This window comes from Choristoneura fumiferana, chromosome 29 (genome assembly GCF_025370935.1).
Source record: "Choristoneura fumiferana chromosome 29, NRCan_CFum_1, whole genome shotgun sequence".
Classification (NCBI taxonomy): Eukaryota; Metazoa; Arthropoda; class Insecta; order Lepidoptera; family Tortricidae; genus Choristoneura; species Choristoneura fumiferana.
The window spans coordinates 2,994,846-3,014,505 of record NC_133500.1 but is presented as its reverse complement, the minus strand read 5'-3'; the positions used below and the strand labels follow the sequence as shown (position 1 = coordinate 3,014,505).

Genomic DNA, 19,660 nt, shown 5'->3' with positions numbered 1-19,660 from the left:
CGATGAAATTTGGTATGTAGGGATTTTCGGGAATAAAAAATCGATTTATCTTATCTCTGGGAAAACTTGTTTTCGAGTTATAATTATAAGCCCGAACGAAGCTCGGTCGCCCAGGTACTGGGTTTTTAAATTGTTTTTTAAGTCTTCATTTTCGAGTGACCTTTCAAACCGGAATGTAAAAAAAAACCTGCGTTCAAATATAATCAATAACGCGGATTAAGTTATAAATAGCAAAATAAAGCTTTAAATTTTGGACTCATCAGGGCCAAAACATATGAAATGTTAAATCAGTTTCAGTAAAGACCTATATTCCACAGAATGGAAACCCATCCCGAGTCCGGCCAAGAAGCCTAGAGTGGAAACTCACCCGTACCAAGAACCAGAGCGAAGGCCTATGGTGAAACCAGCATATAAAATGGCTCCTGGTAAGTTGACATTTTGACGCCCTCAAGAATAAATAAATTATTTCGTTTGGCTTCACCCTAACAGAAATACATAGGTAGTCATAATTTTGTCTATATCATCTGTTTTTAAATTAGTTCTTTTACCCTCTGTTTCACCATCAATTGATTTTTATTGGACGGATAAATGCGATGCCGTCTCTATTTGTTTTGTTCGAATAGACCGAGACGGCATCACATTTATCCGTCAAATAAAATTAACCAATGGGCGGTGAAACAGCCCCTTAGAGTCAATTGAGGCACTGAAAATCTAATTTGAAACTTAATTTATCTATATGTAGGTATATATTTTGGCCCTGTTTCATCACACATTGATAAATGTTTTAAATAAAATGAGACCTCATTGTTAAAATTCAAAAGTGTCACGAAAATTTTAGGCTAACAAAGTTTTAGGAAAGTTTTAGGCACGGAAATCTTAGGCTAAGCCTTGCAACGTATCTGCAATCCGCTGGTGTTCCGGGTGTATAAGGTGACCCACTTGCCAGTTGGCCACCCTATTTCATTAAAAAAATACTTCTCTTTGTATGTCACTTTGATAGATATATATCATCACTATGTACTTTGAAAAAAAATCTCGTACATTAGAAAAATTATCTATTTCGTGGTACAGAGTTTTTTTTAAAAGTAGTTACGATATACTGAACGGCACAAAATCTGGCCGTCAAATGTATGCAGTTAGGTAATAGGTAATATTGTATGGAGAGTGGGCCAAATTTTGTGCCGCTGAGTATATTTGGATCAAATCTTGCAAGCGGATAATTTGTTCATCATCTTCCGATGCTTTGTTTTAATTGAAAGTTGGTATGTAAGTAGCTGAAAGTGCAGTAATCAAATTTGTTGTTAGCATAAAATGTAGGTAGTGTACAAAAAATACAAAACTAGTTGTCCCCCGCGACTCCGTCTGCGAAAAATTCGATTATCGCTATCCCGCTGGAACGCAGTTTTCCGAGATATATCATGTCCTTCCAGAAGAGTGTCAAACTATCTTTAACAAAAATCATCTAAATAGGTTCAGCTGTTTATGCTTCAACGGATAACAGACAGACAGAGTTACTCAGATCACTGTCATACTTGGAAATTTTACTTCCAGATTTTTAAATTTATTTTGACAGCTTCCCAGTTATAATTGTTTGTTACATTAAAGTGATTTTGTACGTACATTAAGTGTTTCACTATTTTTCTTTAGAACCAAGAGCTACCAATGCTGCCGTCATTGAAAAGAAACCTGTCCTTTTTAATCCGTCGCAAGCAAGTGGTAAGCTCAAGTTAACTTTTGCAACACTTAGAAATTAAAGGCTTCTTCTAAAAGCCCTCTATTAGACTGCATTTCCAGAGGAATGTCCGCCGAACCCCAACCCGCCGTTGCGAAGAATGTGTTTGTCATGAACCAATAGAAACGCTTCATTTAAATAATTTATTGAATCAGGCGTTACTTTGCGGAGGTCTATGTCAATGAACTATAGTAGATTGTACAACAAGAGCATAAAACGAGCTATTTTAACTGAGACGTTCATATAGCCACCCGAGCCGGTACGGCGAGGGTGGATAGACACGTCGAGGGGAAAATGGATTTAATGCTCGAGTTTTACACTCTGCTTTTCACTTCAATTGAGAGGAAATTAAATAGCAACAGTGGAAACAATTGTTCACTTACTAGGTACCTTTTGTTTTTCGTGCATTGCTATATAATTATATTTTTTTAGGTTTATTGATTTATTTGTTGATTTTTAGTTTTACATAAAATAAAAATGATTAAAAAAATATATATATTTTTTTGTTTGTGGCTGTAGACATCTGATTACCTTGGTATTAGACGAAGATTTTACTTTATGCACTAGAGCATAAAAAGTAATTTTATGTCGCCTAGATCCAGCATAAATGCCAACTTTACGAGCATGAGAAGTGAAAAAATAATTTATTTGCTCCCCCTCGACCTTATGATAGCTAAGCTTATGCAAGATATATGTATTCATGCAGTTCCTCCACTTCCACACTGTAAGAACACACACAAATCACATAAACCCATCTATCACCACCACCAGACTACACTGACGCGATTCGAACTCGACCAGAGCTAATCTTCAGAGCAACACAACCATACACCATGCTACCAGATGTTAGACTCAACCGACGCTACATTCCTCACCCGACTCGACGCTTCATTTGCCTATCCTCGCTCTGCCGAGCTGTTTCCAATAGAGCAGAGATTTCCAAACGTATTTCGTCAAACGCCCACTTTGAAAATTAGTTATTTTGTAGCGCCCCTCATTTTTCTTTCACATTAAAAAACCTCACATATTAGTCTCACTCGCCTAATGAAGGCACAAAGGTGTAGATTTTTTCTGGACCCTTTACCGCCCCCCTCTAGGCCTCCATCGCCCACTTTGGGAAAGACTGCAATAGAGCTGCGCGGAGCGAGGATAGGTAAATGAAGAGTTTCTATTGGTTCACGAAAAACATTCCTTATGCCGGCGCGTTCCCACTGCGCCAAGTAATGGTTTCACTGTCGAAACCCAATGGCTTATCGGAGGCCTATGTGAGTAGACTGCTTAGGCTAGATGCCGGCGAACAAAGTGTTCCCATAACGGCAAAAATGAAAATGTCAATAAATGTTTTACTGTCGAAACGCAGTACTACCAGTGGCGCAATGTTTAATTATTTTACTAATTAATTTTATACTGCATCCATTTAACACAATATACTTTTAGTACTTATTTTATACTGCATCCATTTCACACAAAATACTTGCGGTACGCATGGATGCATTATAAAATATTACTTATTGATATTGTCCACAGTTTCAAACTACCCACCGCTCCCTCAAAGGAACCAAGTGCAGAAGCAGCCCCCAAACAGGTTCCACAAAAACCAGAACCCGCTAAAACCGTGCCACGAAAACCGGAACCCGTTAAAACTGTTCCACAAAAGATAGAAACAGCGAAAACTATTCCACCAAAGGCAGAACACGCGAAAGCTGTTCCACAAAAGGTAGAACCAGCTAAAATTGTTCCACAAAAGGTACAAACCGCAAAAACTGTTCCGCAAAACGTGGTACAAACTGCAAAAACTGTTCCGCAAAAGGTGGTACAAGCGAAAACTGTTCCACAAAAGGTAGAACCGGTCAAAAGTGCACAAAAACCAACGGTTGCGCAGAAACAAGAAGCTAAACCTGCACAGAAGCCTGAGGCCCAAATTGAAAAACCGAAGTCTGCTGCTGACAAGGATATCAAACCTGTGGAGAGTAAAGGTAAGCTTGAAATTCCACGAGTTGATATTAAAGTATTAAGTTATCTAATAAAGGCTGACGGTTTGGAAAAAAACTATAGGTTGAATAAATATTTCCTCCCACTTGTTCTGCCAATTATTAATATTTTTAAGCGAAACAAAGTCACTGGCAAAAATCAGTCACAACGATTCTAACCTAACCTGACAATAACCTAGTTTTTTGACGTTAACAGATGTTTGTCTTACTTGGCAAGGTAAAATTATGCTATACGATAATTATGACCAAATTAATAAAATGCGAAATTTAAATGTGCCACAGATCGAAACTACTGCGATAAGTTTTTTGGAAAGTCAAATTTGGAGAGAAATATTTTGGTCAAACAGCAGAACACACCGATGTATGTACAGATACAGATGTTGTTAACTGTTTGTTTTTTCTAGCTTCAGAGCCAGAAACGACCCCATCGGTGGAACCAAACCCTGACGGCTACTACCAACTGGACTCGCCCACTTCTCACGTGCTAGAGGATGAACTACACCAGATAATGGCCAAGGTAATCCATTCTAATATTATAAATGCGAATGTGTGTGTGTTTGTATGTTTGTCCCGTCTTTCACGTCGAAACGGAGCAACGGATCGACGTGATTATTGGCATAGAGATAGTTTATGGGCCAGAGAGGCTACTTTTTATCCCGGAAAAATACAGTTCCCGAGGGAACAGCGCGGGATAACCGAATCCCACGCGGGCGAAGCCGCGGGCAAAAGCTAGTAAACAAATAATTTACAAATTACATACCAGTTAATAGTTAATTTGTACTTGTGTCACAATCACAAATCGCCACATCTCGTTTAAGGACTATATTTGGGCACCGTAGGTTAAGGCTGTGCTTCCACCAGAGAACCAATATAAACGCTTCATTTATCTATCCTTGCTCAGTAAAGCTCTGGTGGAAACAGTTCAGCAGAGCGAGGTTGATAAACAAAACAAGGGAAGGATGTGAGCGAGGAATCCGTAGCGAAGTACTCAGTCACTAGTAGCGGCCAGTGGCGCTCTCGCCTCACGCACCCTGCTCGCTTATTTGAAAAGCAGCTTACCCAGCGCTCAGCTATCTCACACATCTCTGGTGGACCAGTCGCAAAGTTCCACATTCTCGCACCGCTCAGCTACATTCAGAAAGTATCATTTGGTAACCTGGACCTGATGAAGAAGACCGTGATGACCAATGGAACTCATCAAAGCTAAGTAATGCTCGCTCGTCTATAAACGATCATGATGAATATACCTAGATAAGCGAATAAGAAGGAGCTTTAAGTTAATGATTCTTTCGAACTGATCTGATGCTGAAGCCGGAAGGTAGGCAACGGAACTCTGTTATAAAACAACGTACCTAAGCCTTGTTTGGGCTTAATGGAATCGTTGTGAGATGTTCTTTGGCTACGAATCACTAAAATGTGAGAAATAAAGAAAAATTATAACAAAAAAGTAAAACAGACTCAAAAAAATAAAAAAATAACGGAAAATGGAACCGACTACAAAACCCTTGAAAATATTTTTCTAGGTACAGTCACCAGCATTAATATCTGCCACAGCGGAGCGTGCAAAAATATCTGACACGTCCTTCCGGCCCTAGAAATAGAGTCGTATCAGATATTTATGCACTCTTGTTGTGTCAGATATTGGTGCTGGTGACTGTACATCTCTCGTGGAAATGCAGCCTAAGATGGGCAGTATACAGGTACTGCATCTTAGGCAGATACTGCCCACGTGCAATACCAACACGTAAAAATTATCTATACATCTTTATGACATGAATAGGACGTAGTTATGCAAACAGGAACCAACCCAGACCTCCCTCCAAAATTGAGATAAGTATGCAACAAGTTACTAAAATGCACTCTATCGAGTTGATAGAAGGTGCATTTTAGTAACTTGTTGCATACTTATCTAAACTTTGGGGGGAGGTGTGGGTTGGTTCCTGTTTGCATAACTACGTCCCGATATTTGCTACGGATTGTCACATTTATGCCCTCGACTGTATATGGGTTGACGAGTTTCTTACTAATAATGAAATGCTTCGTCACAGGTGGCGCAGGCGTTGCCGAAGGAGCCGTCGTCGGACGCAGAGCGTCTAGTACTCGGCAAGCTGAACGGCGTCGCAGGAGACGACATCAAAAACGTAACTCATCATCATCACTAACTTTTATTGCTTCGCTCGTGTAAAACGTTATTTCTGGCTGCCCGAAAACCTTACGCGAAGCACTTTTGTCACGAATAACCAAAGATTAATTTATGATCATCTTTTGCAATTTTTTGGTTTTAGTTTATATATAAAGCATATTTTCTTTGTTACAGGCATTGGGAATGAATGTTACGAAGAGACTGTTAAATCAAAACAACCCGCTTTACGTTAAGGTAAAACTTTTTTTTTTTTTTTTGTTTTGGAATATTTCTGGTCATTTATTTGTTTAATGTTTATCACAGAATGCAGAAGAGTTGCGCATTAAAACATTGTCTGATTACTTTATCAACGTATCTAAACTAAAATATTCAGAAAGAATTTAAAGACACCTTGTATAGGTCACCGACATAGCCAAGAGAATTAGCTCGTTGAAGTGACAATGGGCAGGCCATATAGCACGGAGAACGGATGGCCGTTGGGGCCGAAAAGTTCTTGGTTGGAGACCAAAAAGACCGGAAAGCCGCGGGTTCACGGTGGATGCAAGCTGCTTCCAATCGAAACAACTGGAGGTCTATAGGGGAGGCCTGAGACGCCCTACGGCTGATATGATGATGAGTCATGTTGTTTGTCCCCAGCTGGTGTTCTCTGGCAAGCCGGAGGCGGGCCGGCTGCAGGCGTTCATAGCGGCGCACCGCATCAGCGCGTTCAAGCGCATCGCGTCGCCGGGCGACACGTTCGCGGCGCGGCTCGATGCGGCGCAAGATTTCGACCGTCTGTGCGAGACTAAGGAGCTCACCTGCGGTGCGTACAGCCAAGGAAACGATCACAAACTAGGGTGGAACCTTTGTGCTACTGATGTCATGTAGACATCCCATACATCTGCCAAAGAAATCACAGCTAAATTGGTTATGAAAAGGTTCCACCCTGGCACCTGATTCAGTGTCCTCGACTGAACAACTACGCTAATAGTTTTCCAGTCAGTTCATATTTTTGCACTTAACTGTATAGTCGCCATCAGATATTTCGGAACGGCCAAGGTGGTCAAAAATATCGGCACATGCCGAGGTATTAGAAAGAGTAAAGTATTCATGTATCGATGTTTTTGACCACCTTGGCCGCTCCGAAATACATAACTAAGCTTTAAAATCAATCCGACCACTAGAAGAAGATTTTTTTTATAATTATGAGGTATATCCAGCCAAAATTCCAATCTCTGACCGCACAAACAAATAGCTGCTCATTAAAATTGTTGTCGAATTCAACTATTAAGTTTTAAAGCATCAAACAAAAACGATAATAATTTCAGCTAAAAAACTAAATGATTTATTTACAGGTAGCGCAAGGGTGACAGTGACACCATGCTACAAGTTCCTCACGTGTCCGCCAACAGTAAAGACCATATACGAGGTCTCACAGGAGGAAGCGAAAGAAAAACCAGACTCTAATAATTCTAGTCCGCAGAAACAACATAACGTTGAAAAATCTGACAACAGTGAAGCGAAAACTGCAGATCCAAATAATAAGATTTCTCCTGAAGACGATACAAAGAAAGGAGTTAATGAAACTGAAACAAAAGATGTAAATCAGACAGAAGAAACTAAAGCAGAAATACCTGATAAAAATAAAAAGGTTGCTGCCAGCCCTGTCACAGTAAACATAACCATAGAAGCACACTCGAAATCAGACGAGGTAAAGAATGCATCTAAAGAAACACCTAAGGTAGAAGCAAAGAAAGAAACGGCGAAATCTGAAGTTAACAACCAAAACAATGAACCCAATAAGGCTAAAAGTGTGAATGACAGTATCAAAGAAATTATGGTGGTTGATGAACACATAGATGATGGTGAAAAGGAAATGACTGATCACGATATCCTAGCTTTAATGTCTGGTGGTATAGTTCTCGATGAGTGTAGCGGATCTGATGATGAGTAACAAAGTAAATCCAAAATGTTGAAGAGCAATAAGTGTGTAAATGAGGTACCAAGTTTATAAGTAGAAGTTTTGTTTTCGTTTCCTTCGCTAGTTAATTAGAAATAAACGTTCATAAATAATTGAATAACACTTGTTTTTTTTTTGCTTTGTTAATGAATAGAGTACAGTCGCTATCAGATATTATTTCGGAGCGGCCGTTAGTGTTTAACTTTTACACAGAGATAGAAGTTTGAGATTAAGGGGCTGTTTCACCACCCATTGATTAATTTTAACTGACTGATAATAAATGTGGGTTTAATCAATGGATGGTAAAACAGGGGGTAAATATCAGGGCTCACCTTGAGGCGATTTGAAGAACTAAATTAAAATATTTATATGTACACATGCGTTCATTATTGCAAGGACATCTCAAAGCCTTTGAATAATTTTTGAGCGGACAACGTAATGGGTAATTCTCAGCACTAATTCGCTTTCTCTTCTGACACAGCAGACAGAAAGTAACACGGTTGGTTTTTCGGGTTTTCATACATATTGAGGTATTTAGGTAGGTAATCCGTTGCATCTGTGGTCCGTGTGCCCTGCTACAACCATTGAGCTCGTTAGGGCGGTTTCAGACTAGCGTTTTGTCTGCGTATACAGTAGTTTTTTGGCAAATGCGCGGTACGCGCTCATATTCCTGCGTATTCAACTCTCGAAGAAAACAAAGCGGCACCTGTACGCGCGTACACGCGCTTCCAAAACGAGCTTATACACGCAAATAAAACGTTGTCTGTAACCGCCTAGCTGGTGCCCACTTGTCGGATATCGGGTCCGGATTTTAATCGGATGTTCCAGTGGCAGAACATTTTATATAATTATGAAGCTATTCACGCTTGCCCGACACGATTTCCTATAGAAAGGGCCGACATCTGACACAAAACGGATCCGATACCCGGGAAGTGGGAACGGGCTCTTATAACTGAGATCAATAATGCGATGATGACGTACAGAAAGAGAAAAAATATATGTTTTTAATACTTCATTTATTCCAAAGTCCGTTATTGCTAAAAACAGAACAAAATTAATCTCTTAGTCAAAGATACGTGTCTAAACTAATGTTAAATAAAGCCATCCCAGAATAAACATAATATACTACCGTATTCCGATCTAAGTTAAAACATCATTTGGCTTACTTAGAAAATTACCTATTTCTGCATACATTTGAGGGCCAAATTTTTTGCCGCTCAGTATATTTTTGATTGGACTTTATGTGACCCTATCAAAAAATATATATTCAATTATTGAATGCAAACGCATTCTTTTCACAAATTATTATACTGTCCGTTATTCACAGACTTGAGCATAATTTTCACCAAAGGGCACACATCGGATCGGAAAGAATTTTACAATCTTTAAACTATATTAAATCATCTATGTACACAGTATTTACTCTATTTATATTGCCAAGCCGCTCACAGCAGCTTGTCCGGGCGTCTTCCGCGACACGCGACCGCAGCCGAAAGCATGCTGCTGTGCGCGGCTTGCTAATGAAAACTTTAATTACTGTGTACATAGGTACATGATTTAATATCGTTTAAAGATTGTAAAATTCTTTCAGATCCATTGCGATGCAAACCGTTTGGTGTAAATTATGCTTTAGTGAAAAATCATTACAAAGGAGTGCCAAAAAGGCGTTTCACATGAACTTCCATAGTCCATACGTCCTCTATGCTCACACTAAATAAATTGAGACTTAAAGCCACACAGATACAAATAAGGTAAGTCTGATGAAAAATCTATAGTCAGAAACGAATCCAACTAAATGCTGATATGTTCCAAATGAATTTATAGACACCTTGCATGATTGTCGTTAGATCAGTGTTGCAGGCGGTTAACGTCACTAAATTAATATGTTCTATAGTATACTTATAGAGTCAAAATAAATCTCTTTCTTTCTTACAAACAGGGTCCATACCGGCTCGCATAAATTTTGAAAGTCACAATGTACTTATTGTTTGTCATGACTCATTTATCCCTGAATCTATTAATTGTTCAGAATTGTTAAAAAAAAATTACGACAAACATTACATTATGACTTGCAAAAATTATGCGACTAGATACGCGTCAGTACAAACGACAGGGTTTAGTTGTTTTGCGCGAGTCTACTGGCGCGCCGGGTGCGGATAGTGCTCGGCGTGGCGGGCGCTTTGCCCTTGGCGGGCGTCGCGGGGGGCTCCACCTCCTGACTCTTCAAAGGTGCCACTTCATCATCTTCCACAGCCACAACTTCCGCATCAGCACTAACCTCTTGAACATCACTATCGTTACCGTTAGTATCTTCTATCTCAACTGTTCCTTTGTCCACTGAAACATCTTTATCTTCTTTCTCAACTGTTCCATTCTCCGCTGAAGCTTCAATCTCCTCGCCGTTTTCTTCCTCTTTAGCCTCTTCGTCGGCTTTTCTGATGGACGAGAGAAGGTCATTGATCTGGTCGTCCAACTGCGGCGTCAACACCTTGTCCAGAGCATCGCCGTCTTCGTCTTTTATCTCGATCACACCCGACTGTTCTACCTTGGGATTATTCCCCATAATGGTGATTGTTGCGTTACCTACAACATAAATAATTTATACATAAATAATAGGCAAAAAACAAACATAAATAGACTGGTGGTAATGAAGGAGCAAGGTAAATACGTTGTAATTCATTAAGCACCACTGCAAAGTGCCGGAATCAACAAGCAAGAAACCGGCCAACAACGTGTCGTACAGGCCCAGGATAGGGTTCCGTAGCCATTACGAAAAAATCAAATAATATTTTTCTAAGGATTTTGTATTGTGTACTGAATCTTCCAAGTTTAGGTATATACTTAGGTATAGGCTGCTATTTACTCTTAAACGAAATTGTCTTAGCAACTCCCCAATGGTTTTAACACTAACTGCCCGTGCATTACATGTAATGCACCGCCAAGCTAGCTCTGCCACGTCTACGTGACGTCAGAAATAGATGCTTCTATACATTTGTGCATTACCTGTAATTCACGGACGTACCGACCCATGACAGCTGCGAAAGCGAGGGACAGTTAAAGTGTTAAAAGACCTATCCAACGATATCCCACAATATAGGGTTAGTCGAGAAAAAAAAACACCCCTACTTTAATGTTCTGAACTGTCTGCCTTTTTGCTATTAATGGATGATATTGTAAAAACTTCAGAGGAGTTCGTCTTGTTTAATTAAAGGTATCGCCGATAGCGTGATCCATGAAAACAAATTAGACTTCAAATACTCATCCACACCTATTTTAGTCTGATCGGCCGTCAATATCTTGTCATAATCCTCTTTGTCGTTGAACCCAACAAACAGCAGGTTGAAGTTCTTCTTGTGCCTCTTGATTGTCTTCGGGTTGAACTGGTTGAGGAACTCTTGCATCAACTTGCGCTTCGGCATCGAAGGGCTGGCGTGTACCTGTAAAACAAATTATTATTCCATTAAGTTTCCATTATCCTTTATATTATTCAGTACCAACAGAAAACGGAAAACAGATGGCCATTGAGGCCTGAATATCTCAAATGGAGACCGCGGATGCAAGCGCAGCGTAGGCCTTCCACCAACGAGATGGACGGATGATCTAGTTAAAGCCGCGGGTTCACGGTGGATGCAGGCCGCTTCCAACCGAAGCAACTGTAGATCTATGGGGGAGGCTTAGGTCCAACAGTGGACGTCCTACGGCTGATACGACGATGATGATGATCCTGTACTATCGAATCAACTGAACCCACTGAGTAACCTTTTCACAGAAAAAGTCACAGGTACACCGCATAGGAATTGTTTATGAGAATGTTCTTCAGTGGGACATAAATCAAATAATTCGATAGTACAGTCGACATCAGATATTTCGGAGCGGCTAAGGTGATCAAAAATAACGAAACATGAATTCTAGTGCCTTGAAAATAGAGTGCATATTTTAGTCCACTTTGGCCGCTCCGAAGATATGATGGCGACTGTACATAATATCATAATGAACAGTAGACGGCAGGTAGAGGCAGAGATAGAAAGGGCATAAGTATAGAGAGTAAGTATTGAACACCTTGAAACAAGTTGTCTTTTAGAAAAACTTGTTTCTTTTAACCGTCCCTTCTAGAGTTGTTGGTAATCATGGGCGGTGATCATTTCTCATCAGATAACCATCTTGCTCGTTTGCCTCTCACTCATAAAAAATGTAGTATGAACAGTATGCACTGGCAACATTAAGGGGCTGTTTCACCATCCATTGATTAGGGTTAACCGACGGTTAAATGTGATGCCGTCTCCGTCTATTCGAACAAAACAAATAGAGACGGCACCACACCTAACCGCCAGTTAACACTAATCAATGGATGGTGAAACAGCCCCTAACTCTATTAAAAGGTTTTATAATCTTTTTTTGATCTTAAACATTACCTTAACAAAGTAGGGCAAGTTCCGTGGTAGAATCGGATCGTCCTTGCTCGACTCAGAGATCTTGGAGAAATTGTGCTCCGTCTTGGCGATGTGCAAGCTTTTGTTATTGGCGTTCATGATGATCGCAGCTTTGGTCGCGCGGAACGACTCGTCGAGATTTAACACTTTGATTATGTCCTTCAAGAGAAAATAAGTAAGAATTATACACAGAATTCTGTTAACGTCTTTTTAAAAGAAAACCATTTCGATATTGGTCCATCCGTTTGAGAGCTACACTGCCACAGACAGACGTCGGGGGTGTAATATAAAGAAGCAAATACTGAACAATTCATAATTTAAAAGATAAATCGCTCTTATTGCACTGATACAAAACGACTAAAATCGATTCCACGTCGATAAGTGTGGGAGACCCTTAACCTCTTCACCGCCACAAAACAAACTAAATGACGTGCTCTGTACACACGCCACAGAAAACCAGCGAAAAATCAACTTTATTTTAATTCCATTGCAGAAGGAGTAATTTCGAGTTGAATGTTGATCATGTATATAAAGATTGGGGTGATCAAGAGGTTAATTCGTTAAATTGTTCTACTGACCTGTTTATGCTTGAGGAGCAGACCGGGCAGCTTGCGCTCCACAAACACCGACATCCACTTGTCATATTCTTCTTCTCTCGGGTGCTTCTTAGTAGTCCCGGCAGTTGTCGGCTCAGCCGGGGCCACAACAGAATCTTCTGCAGGCGCTTTTATCAAATCAGGCAAATGTTCCACGATTTCAGACATCTCAACCTCGTTTTCGAACGACTTTTCGATCTAAGAAAGAAATAAGGTATACTGTAAATTGAAACGTTCACTGCCGCATACAAAATGATTTACAGACAGTGAAGTTGTGAACCCATAGTGGAAGCACGGACGCCTCAAAAAAAGCTTCATGGGGCCCCACATTCGAGGCACCGTGACAAGAAAGAAGTTGACAATTTAAAGTTTTAAATATTTACACTAATTTTATAAGTTCAGTTTAACAACTTTTACCTTTCGGAACATTTCGTCCAACTTGACTTCTAATAGTTTGGTTACGTTTTTCTTGAAATATAGTTCAGGATCACCTGTAAATATAGTGTTAAGTGAGTGTTATAGTAATTTAGATAAGTGATTACTTGTCTTAATCAAAAGTGTGTGTATTACACTTACACAGGACCGTCAATAGATACAGAAGAAAGTCTTAATAGAAGATTTGATTTGAAATTATTTGCATTTTTTGTAATAAAAGATGTTGAAATACAGTTCCGATTAAAATAGATCAGCGATTTCACTTCAGCTGCACTAGTCCATTGTTTGTAACAAAGGGACATAGTTATCTGTGATCAATGACCATATTGTATGAAATATGTTAAAGCCGGCGGAGCTGTCAGTACGCATAGTAAACGCAGCTAAACTTTGACAGAGGCTTTACTCAATAGTGATAAATTAAAACTATGAGCTCGCCTGATACAGTCAATAGTTCACGGAGTTGTCACCCACTACAGCTAATCAGGAGGTGCTGAGTGAGCTTAGCTCCATGGTTCACTATGCTCGACTATCAAGATGTTTAGAATTTGACCCACAGACTTGCCGAGAGTGACACTTCTAATTTAGTTTAATCGAACTTCGAAACGCACAGCGTACCGGCCGTCTCGTTGGAAACATCTTCGAACGAGCAGGAATGAATAGAAAATATGTTGCTACCTTCTTCAAGCAATTTGATCGCAAGCTGGCCCTTTTGGTCTTGGTCCGTTTTCTCGACCTCGGCAAGTTTCACAATTTCAGCGTCCGTGTCCGCGGGATACACTTTGCGGTATTCCGCGACGATGGCCGGCCCCGCGCCGACAAACTTCCCGAGCATAACGGCGCGCAAACGCTCCCGAATGGCCTGTTTGATGACGCGCGCGAGCGACGTTGTGACGAAGAGAGCTTTGTGCTCGTCGGTGTCGTTGAAAGCTGCCTTCATCTCTTTCAAGATGATCCCCAACGCGAATTCTAGACGACTGAGAACTTTGGAACGCGGTTTCGCGTCCGCTGTTAGAATGAATTCTTCACGCTTCGTATTTACCGGGGCGCTAGGCGGTTTTTTGGGGGTTGTTTTACTGGTGGTTAGTTTTTTAGGGGATATGTTAGGTTTATTTGGGCCGGGAGGCCTCACATTTGGCTTGAATTTAGTTTGGAAGTTGTGAGCTCTCGGAGCCGGACCCTTCGGTACATGAGAGAAATTCATGAGCGGCTTCGGTCCCAGTAAAGATTGCATCGGCGCCTGCCTTTGCGCGGACCTGGGTTGGAATGATGATCTATTGTCTATGATTGATGATTGTCTATGAGTAGGGGCGAACGGGCTCGGCCTATGTCTCTTGTTGGGCACGGCAGACCCACTGAACCTATCGTCGGGCGCGTTGTCCCAGACGGGCATGGCCCGGCGCTTGGGCCCGAGAGGGCGCGTGTCCCGGGGGGACTCCTCGTACAAATGAGAGAATTCGTGACGCGAAGGCGCGTCGTACCGATCCTCAAACATTTGACGAGGCGGGTTGTATGCCTGAAACATGATCATAATGAAGTCAGTAAATGATGTGTTGAAGACGGCAGTATCCACCATTATAGGGTGTATGCATGTAAAATAATTCACTTACAGAATAACATGATTCAATAATTCTTTCTGTGCATTGTAAAATGATCATAAGTCATAATGAAAGTAGGTATGTTTTCCATGAAACATGAAAAAACAACTACTGTTGTATTAAAATTGGTAAATAGTATCCAAAGGCTTAAGGTTGTGTTACTGATTACTCTGAAACCACAACTTTAGGCATTGACAATATTAATAGGATACAACATGCATTTTTGACAGTATACATGATTATAATTACCACATATCAGAAGAAAGTATGGTACATTTTTTATGCCACATGATATTCTTGACTCTCATTAATTACTTATCAAAATTGGTACCTATATTGGTACATAGTGATTCAAACAAAGCAAAGAAATTTTTCCATTCAGGAGTTTTGTATGGTTAAACATGGTTGGTTGCTATAACCCGTGTTATTTTGGTATACAAGATTTAGTTGGGACTTTTTTCTTGGATATGTTGTCATAACTGGTGTCACTGTAAACAACTTTGACTGTATACATGTGGCTTGCTTGGGCTTGTAGCTTGTAATCTGTTGGATTGCATATCTGTTTTTGTATGTACACAAATCCTAGGACAGTGGGTTGATGGTAGAGCACAAGTAGTGTGGGGTCCAGTCATCATCATCATGTCCAGTACTTGAATAGTAATACCAATCAATAATCTATCGACAGTGTGGTGTTCCATAGTGGATATAAAATTATGCGCCAACAAATACTTGTAAGTACTAAAGGAAACATCATAACATAAACGTTGCAATAGAGCAGCAACAAGGTCATCACAAGATTAATGGCGTACCGTTTGCCCCATACTCGGTCGGTAGAGCATCTCATTCTGCTGCTGCTGGATCAGTTGTCTCTTTCGCTTCAGTAACTCCAATTCCAATTCCAAGTCCTAAGAACAATATACACATTAACAATAGTATTGCAGTGATTATGAATGCTTTGATCTAAAAACAGAGCCATAATCTAAGTAGGAAATTATCAAAATAATTATGTTCATTGACATATCAATTTATAATTATTACATTTCTCATGTTCAAATACACACAATCAATGTGACACCCTAAAAAGTGATGCACTGTATTTGTTACTCATTTATTTTATTTTATATTTATTATTACAGGACATGCACAACAGATTTTACACATATGTAATCTCTAGACCCCAGATTTTTGTGGCATTGACGTCACAATAGGGTAGTTTGGGGAGTAAATGGAACGGTGTTAATTAATATGGCTGTGTAAATGATGATGATGTGTTTGTGAGAATGGTCCCAAAGACCATCTCACTGTCCAAAAACATCTATGTGCAAAAAACACCAACAACAAGCGAGCAGACACAAAAACTTAATAATAATTTAATTCATTTATTTATTCAGACAACAAAGTTCCATACATTATTAGTAATTTTCTTATAACTATGTTAGTATACATATTGGACAAGTGATAGTGTTGTATTAATTAAATTTCGCATTATAGAGCACTCATCTCTTACTAGAGCTATCATCTTCAGGAGGCTGTTAGTGCTGCCACATATTCTTGTCAGAAGCGATGCCTTTTTTTTTATACTTGTAATATATTTTTTATATAGATATTAAATTTTAATTTAAAGAAAGTAAGAAAGAAAATCATTTATTTGTGACATGGGAAGATGGGTAAAAATAAAAATAAAATACAAACATCCCATGGTCCCAATTCCCAAATCAACAATCTGCCGGTCTTCCTCTGGGACCATCTTCACACGCATCATCATCATCATCATCATTTAGACAGACGTATTAATTGACACCATTCCATCCATTTACTCCCCAAACTACCCTATTGTGATGTCATTGCCACAAAAATCCGGGGTCTAGTAATCTCATATGCAGGTACACACATTAATTATAAATAAATAATATAAATATCACAGGACAATTCACACCATTTTTGCAGGTGGTAGGATCTTGTGCAAGGTCCGCCCGGATTGCACTGTTGTTTCGGTGTGGAGAGTAAGACAGCCGGTGAAATTACTGGCACTTGAGCTATCCCATCTTAGGCCTCTAGGTTGGCAACGCATCTGTAATACTGGTAATCCTGTAATCCTGGTGTTGCAGATGTTTATGGGCGTTGGTGATCTCTTACCATCAGGAGACTCACTTGCTCGTTTGCCATCCAGTCAAATAAAAAAATAAAAACAATTGACCGTCCCAAAATAAGCAAGGGATATATATAATTTTATAGATATATAGATACATACTTAAATACATATTAAACACCCAAGACCCGAGAACAAACATTCATACTTTTCATACAAATATCTGCCGCAACATGGGAATCGAACCAGGGACCTCAAGCTTCGTAGTCATGTACTCTAACCACTAGGCCATTTGGTCATCAACACACATTATTATCATTGATAAATTATCACGATAATCATCCTTTGCAACTCTGGCCCTAATGGCAAAGTACAAAACAGGAGCAGTACACCGTCTTCATACAAACAGCTAGACAGAACACAAGTTATACCTATGCGCCACAAATTCTCAGCATACCTCGGCAACCATCAGTTGCAAGTGCTACGCGGTTACGTACGGACTCACGCGCATTTATTACGTACCTTAATATGTCACAACGATATAAACAGTATTGTTTGGTGTACGGATGTTTTAATTCATCTGATATAACATAATAAAAACATATATCTATTTATCAGAATGCAAATTTTTTATACTCTTAAATTCAACAATAAAGCTTTTCGCACATCCCAAAAGAGGCGCAAATACTTCTCCGTAGCTAATTTGTAGGTAACAAATAAAAATAGTGATGAAGCCAAATAAAACCATTTAAAACATAGTAGGTAATGTTTTGTGGTTTATTAAAATAAAGTTGAATGCATTTTTGTTTTACACTACTTAGGCCATCTATAAATCTCTCCTAATCCTTTCCCTACTTCATATGACATTATCAAATCAAATACATAACTGAAGAGTGACAGTTAGTAGAGTAAGCTGCCCTATCGCGCGTTAGTGTACCGAGCCGGTGTAAAGTTATATCAAGGACGCTGCCGAGACGGAATACTGCTCCTTTTTTATACTGTGCTAATGGGTACCTGACTCATTCAGAGATGGATGCCCTTAATTAAAGTAAGACTTATAATCGTCGACCCCGAGTGAATGACAATAACCTACACCCGTAAGCAAGCCGTAAGGGTTTCTTCGTATTATCTGGCCGTACCAGGGTCGATAAATACTAACTAATACACCTATATTACTAATTATGTGGTCAAATCAAATGACAATTTATTGTAGAGGGAGGCAAGAATCATTTTTGTTTTTGAATTCCTATAGAAGCAAGTGAATAATCTTTTTTTATAAAGAACTCATCATTGAGAATACGTAGGTAGCCGCTTTTGTGAAGACGGCCATTATTTATATTATTGCCAAATTGATGCTTCACGACTTCACGTTATGAAAACAAAGCGAACATAATATAAAATCCACGTGGTATATAAATGATTACAGTAATTTTTAAGCTTACATTCGGCAAGTCTACATTTTATATGGAAAGTAGCACACAATTAACATTTACTTGTAAGTGGTTGGTCATTAGCGGTCCACCGCTGCCGCCACCTCGGCCTCCCATGCCCATGTTGTTGTTGCGCCTCATAATTTCCAAATTATCAGGTTCAAATGAATAAAGTTCTGCAAATTTCACAGTACACCTCGATGTAAATCGTTGATTTATCTCAATAACGCACGCAAAAAAGTCAGTCCTCTGCAAGTCTGCACTGCACCCACGTGAATGACTGAATGATGAATGAAATGAAAGAATATTTTTTAAAAAGAAGCACGAACGAATGAATGAAGTGACCATAGATTATGACCACTAAAGCGGCTGCGTTCGTAATTTGAGTTTTTTTTTAATCGAATTTTAATCCTCTTTCAAAAAAATTAGAGGTCACAGAAAAGAAAAGAGATGCCCGAAGAAAGTAAGTATTTAATAGTACAACCAGAGCATAATACATAATACGAGCCATTTGGGATGGGGTGATGGATTAGTAACAGTAGAAACAATACGATATTCGACTATCTTGTATATGTTTCATAAATCTAAACTACACAATGCCTGTTATCGAATAGAGAAATAATTGTTAAGCTACCTCTACAAATAACAAAGTTATAAAGGTTTGAAATTCAAGATTAGACAGAGAAAGACATAGTGGCATGTGACGTCGGACGCCAGTAGCGCCATACTTGCTGCATAGAGAAAAGCGTTTGAGAAAGAGAGGTATATAGATTTTTCAAAAAATTACTATTTAAATCCAATTTTCAACCGATTTAAGTTTTCTCTTCGCTAAACACTGTTATCTATATTTTCATCAAATACCGTATTGTTCACATACTAGATACACCTGTACCTTTTATTTTTCATGCATTGTTATAAAATAAGTTTTGTTGATTTATTGGTATAGGTTTGGTATAGGTCTAAGGTATAGGTATTAGTGAGAAATTACGAAGTATTAAAAAATATTAAGTTTTTGTTTGTGGCTGTTGGCGATCTGTTGGCTGGCACCAGACTGCCTTGGTCTGAGACAAAGATTTTACTTAATGCTCTAGAGCTCTGAGACAAGAGCATATATAATATATATATATAGTGCCATCCACGAAGACGCGTGATTTTGTCAAAATTAAATAAGAACCACGGCACGCGTCGACGTAAATGACTCTACCTATAAATAGTTGTGTCACAAGGGAGCAAAATGATGTATTTATGGCGAGGGCGGTACGTTGAATCGAGAATGTTTG

The 19,660-nt window shown here is 39.4% G+C and overlaps 2 protein-coding genes across 4 annotated transcripts; one reads left to right on the top strand and one right to left on the bottom strand.

The window, feature by feature from the left end:
- Positions 1-240: 240 nt before the first annotated feature.
- LOC141444322 (uncharacterized) lies at positions 241-7,926 on the top strand. Of its 3 annotated transcripts, none has more exons than XM_074109857.1 (8): positions 241-425; positions 1,648-1,716; positions 3,260-3,708; positions 4,134-4,240; positions 5,772-5,864; positions 6,041-6,100; positions 6,503-6,668; positions 7,201-7,926. In XM_074109857.1, the coding sequence occupies exons 4-8, from the start codon at positions 4,232-4,234 to the stop codon at positions 7,797-7,799; spliced, it is 927 nt and encodes a 308-aa protein (XP_073965958.1). In that variant the 5' UTR covers positions 241-425; positions 1,648-1,716; positions 3,260-3,708; positions 4,134-4,231; the 3' UTR covers positions 7,800-7,926. The 3 variants fall into 3 exon arrangements, with proteins under 3 accessions (XP_073965958.1, XP_073965956.1, XP_073965957.1); XM_074109855.1 differs by having other exon boundaries at positions 4,128-4,240; XM_074109856.1 differs by lacking the exon at positions 1,648-1,716 and having other exon boundaries at positions 4,128-4,240.
- Positions 7,927-8,802: 876 nt separating this feature from the next.
- On the bottom strand, positions 8,803-18,671 carry LOC141444118 (uncharacterized). The gene is made up of 8 exons (XM_074109552.1): positions 18,444-18,671; positions 15,671-15,766; positions 13,942-14,779; positions 13,249-13,322; positions 12,814-13,029; positions 12,218-12,394; positions 11,074-11,242; positions 8,803-10,388 (listed from the first exon to the last, which is right to left on the bottom strand). The coding sequence occupies exons 1-8, from the start codon at positions 18,519-18,521 to the stop codon at positions 9,922-9,924; spliced, it is 2,115 nt and encodes a 704-aa protein (XP_073965653.1). The 5' UTR covers positions 18,522-18,671; the 3' UTR covers positions 8,803-9,921.
- Between the last annotated feature and the right edge of the window lie 989 nt (positions 18,672-19,660).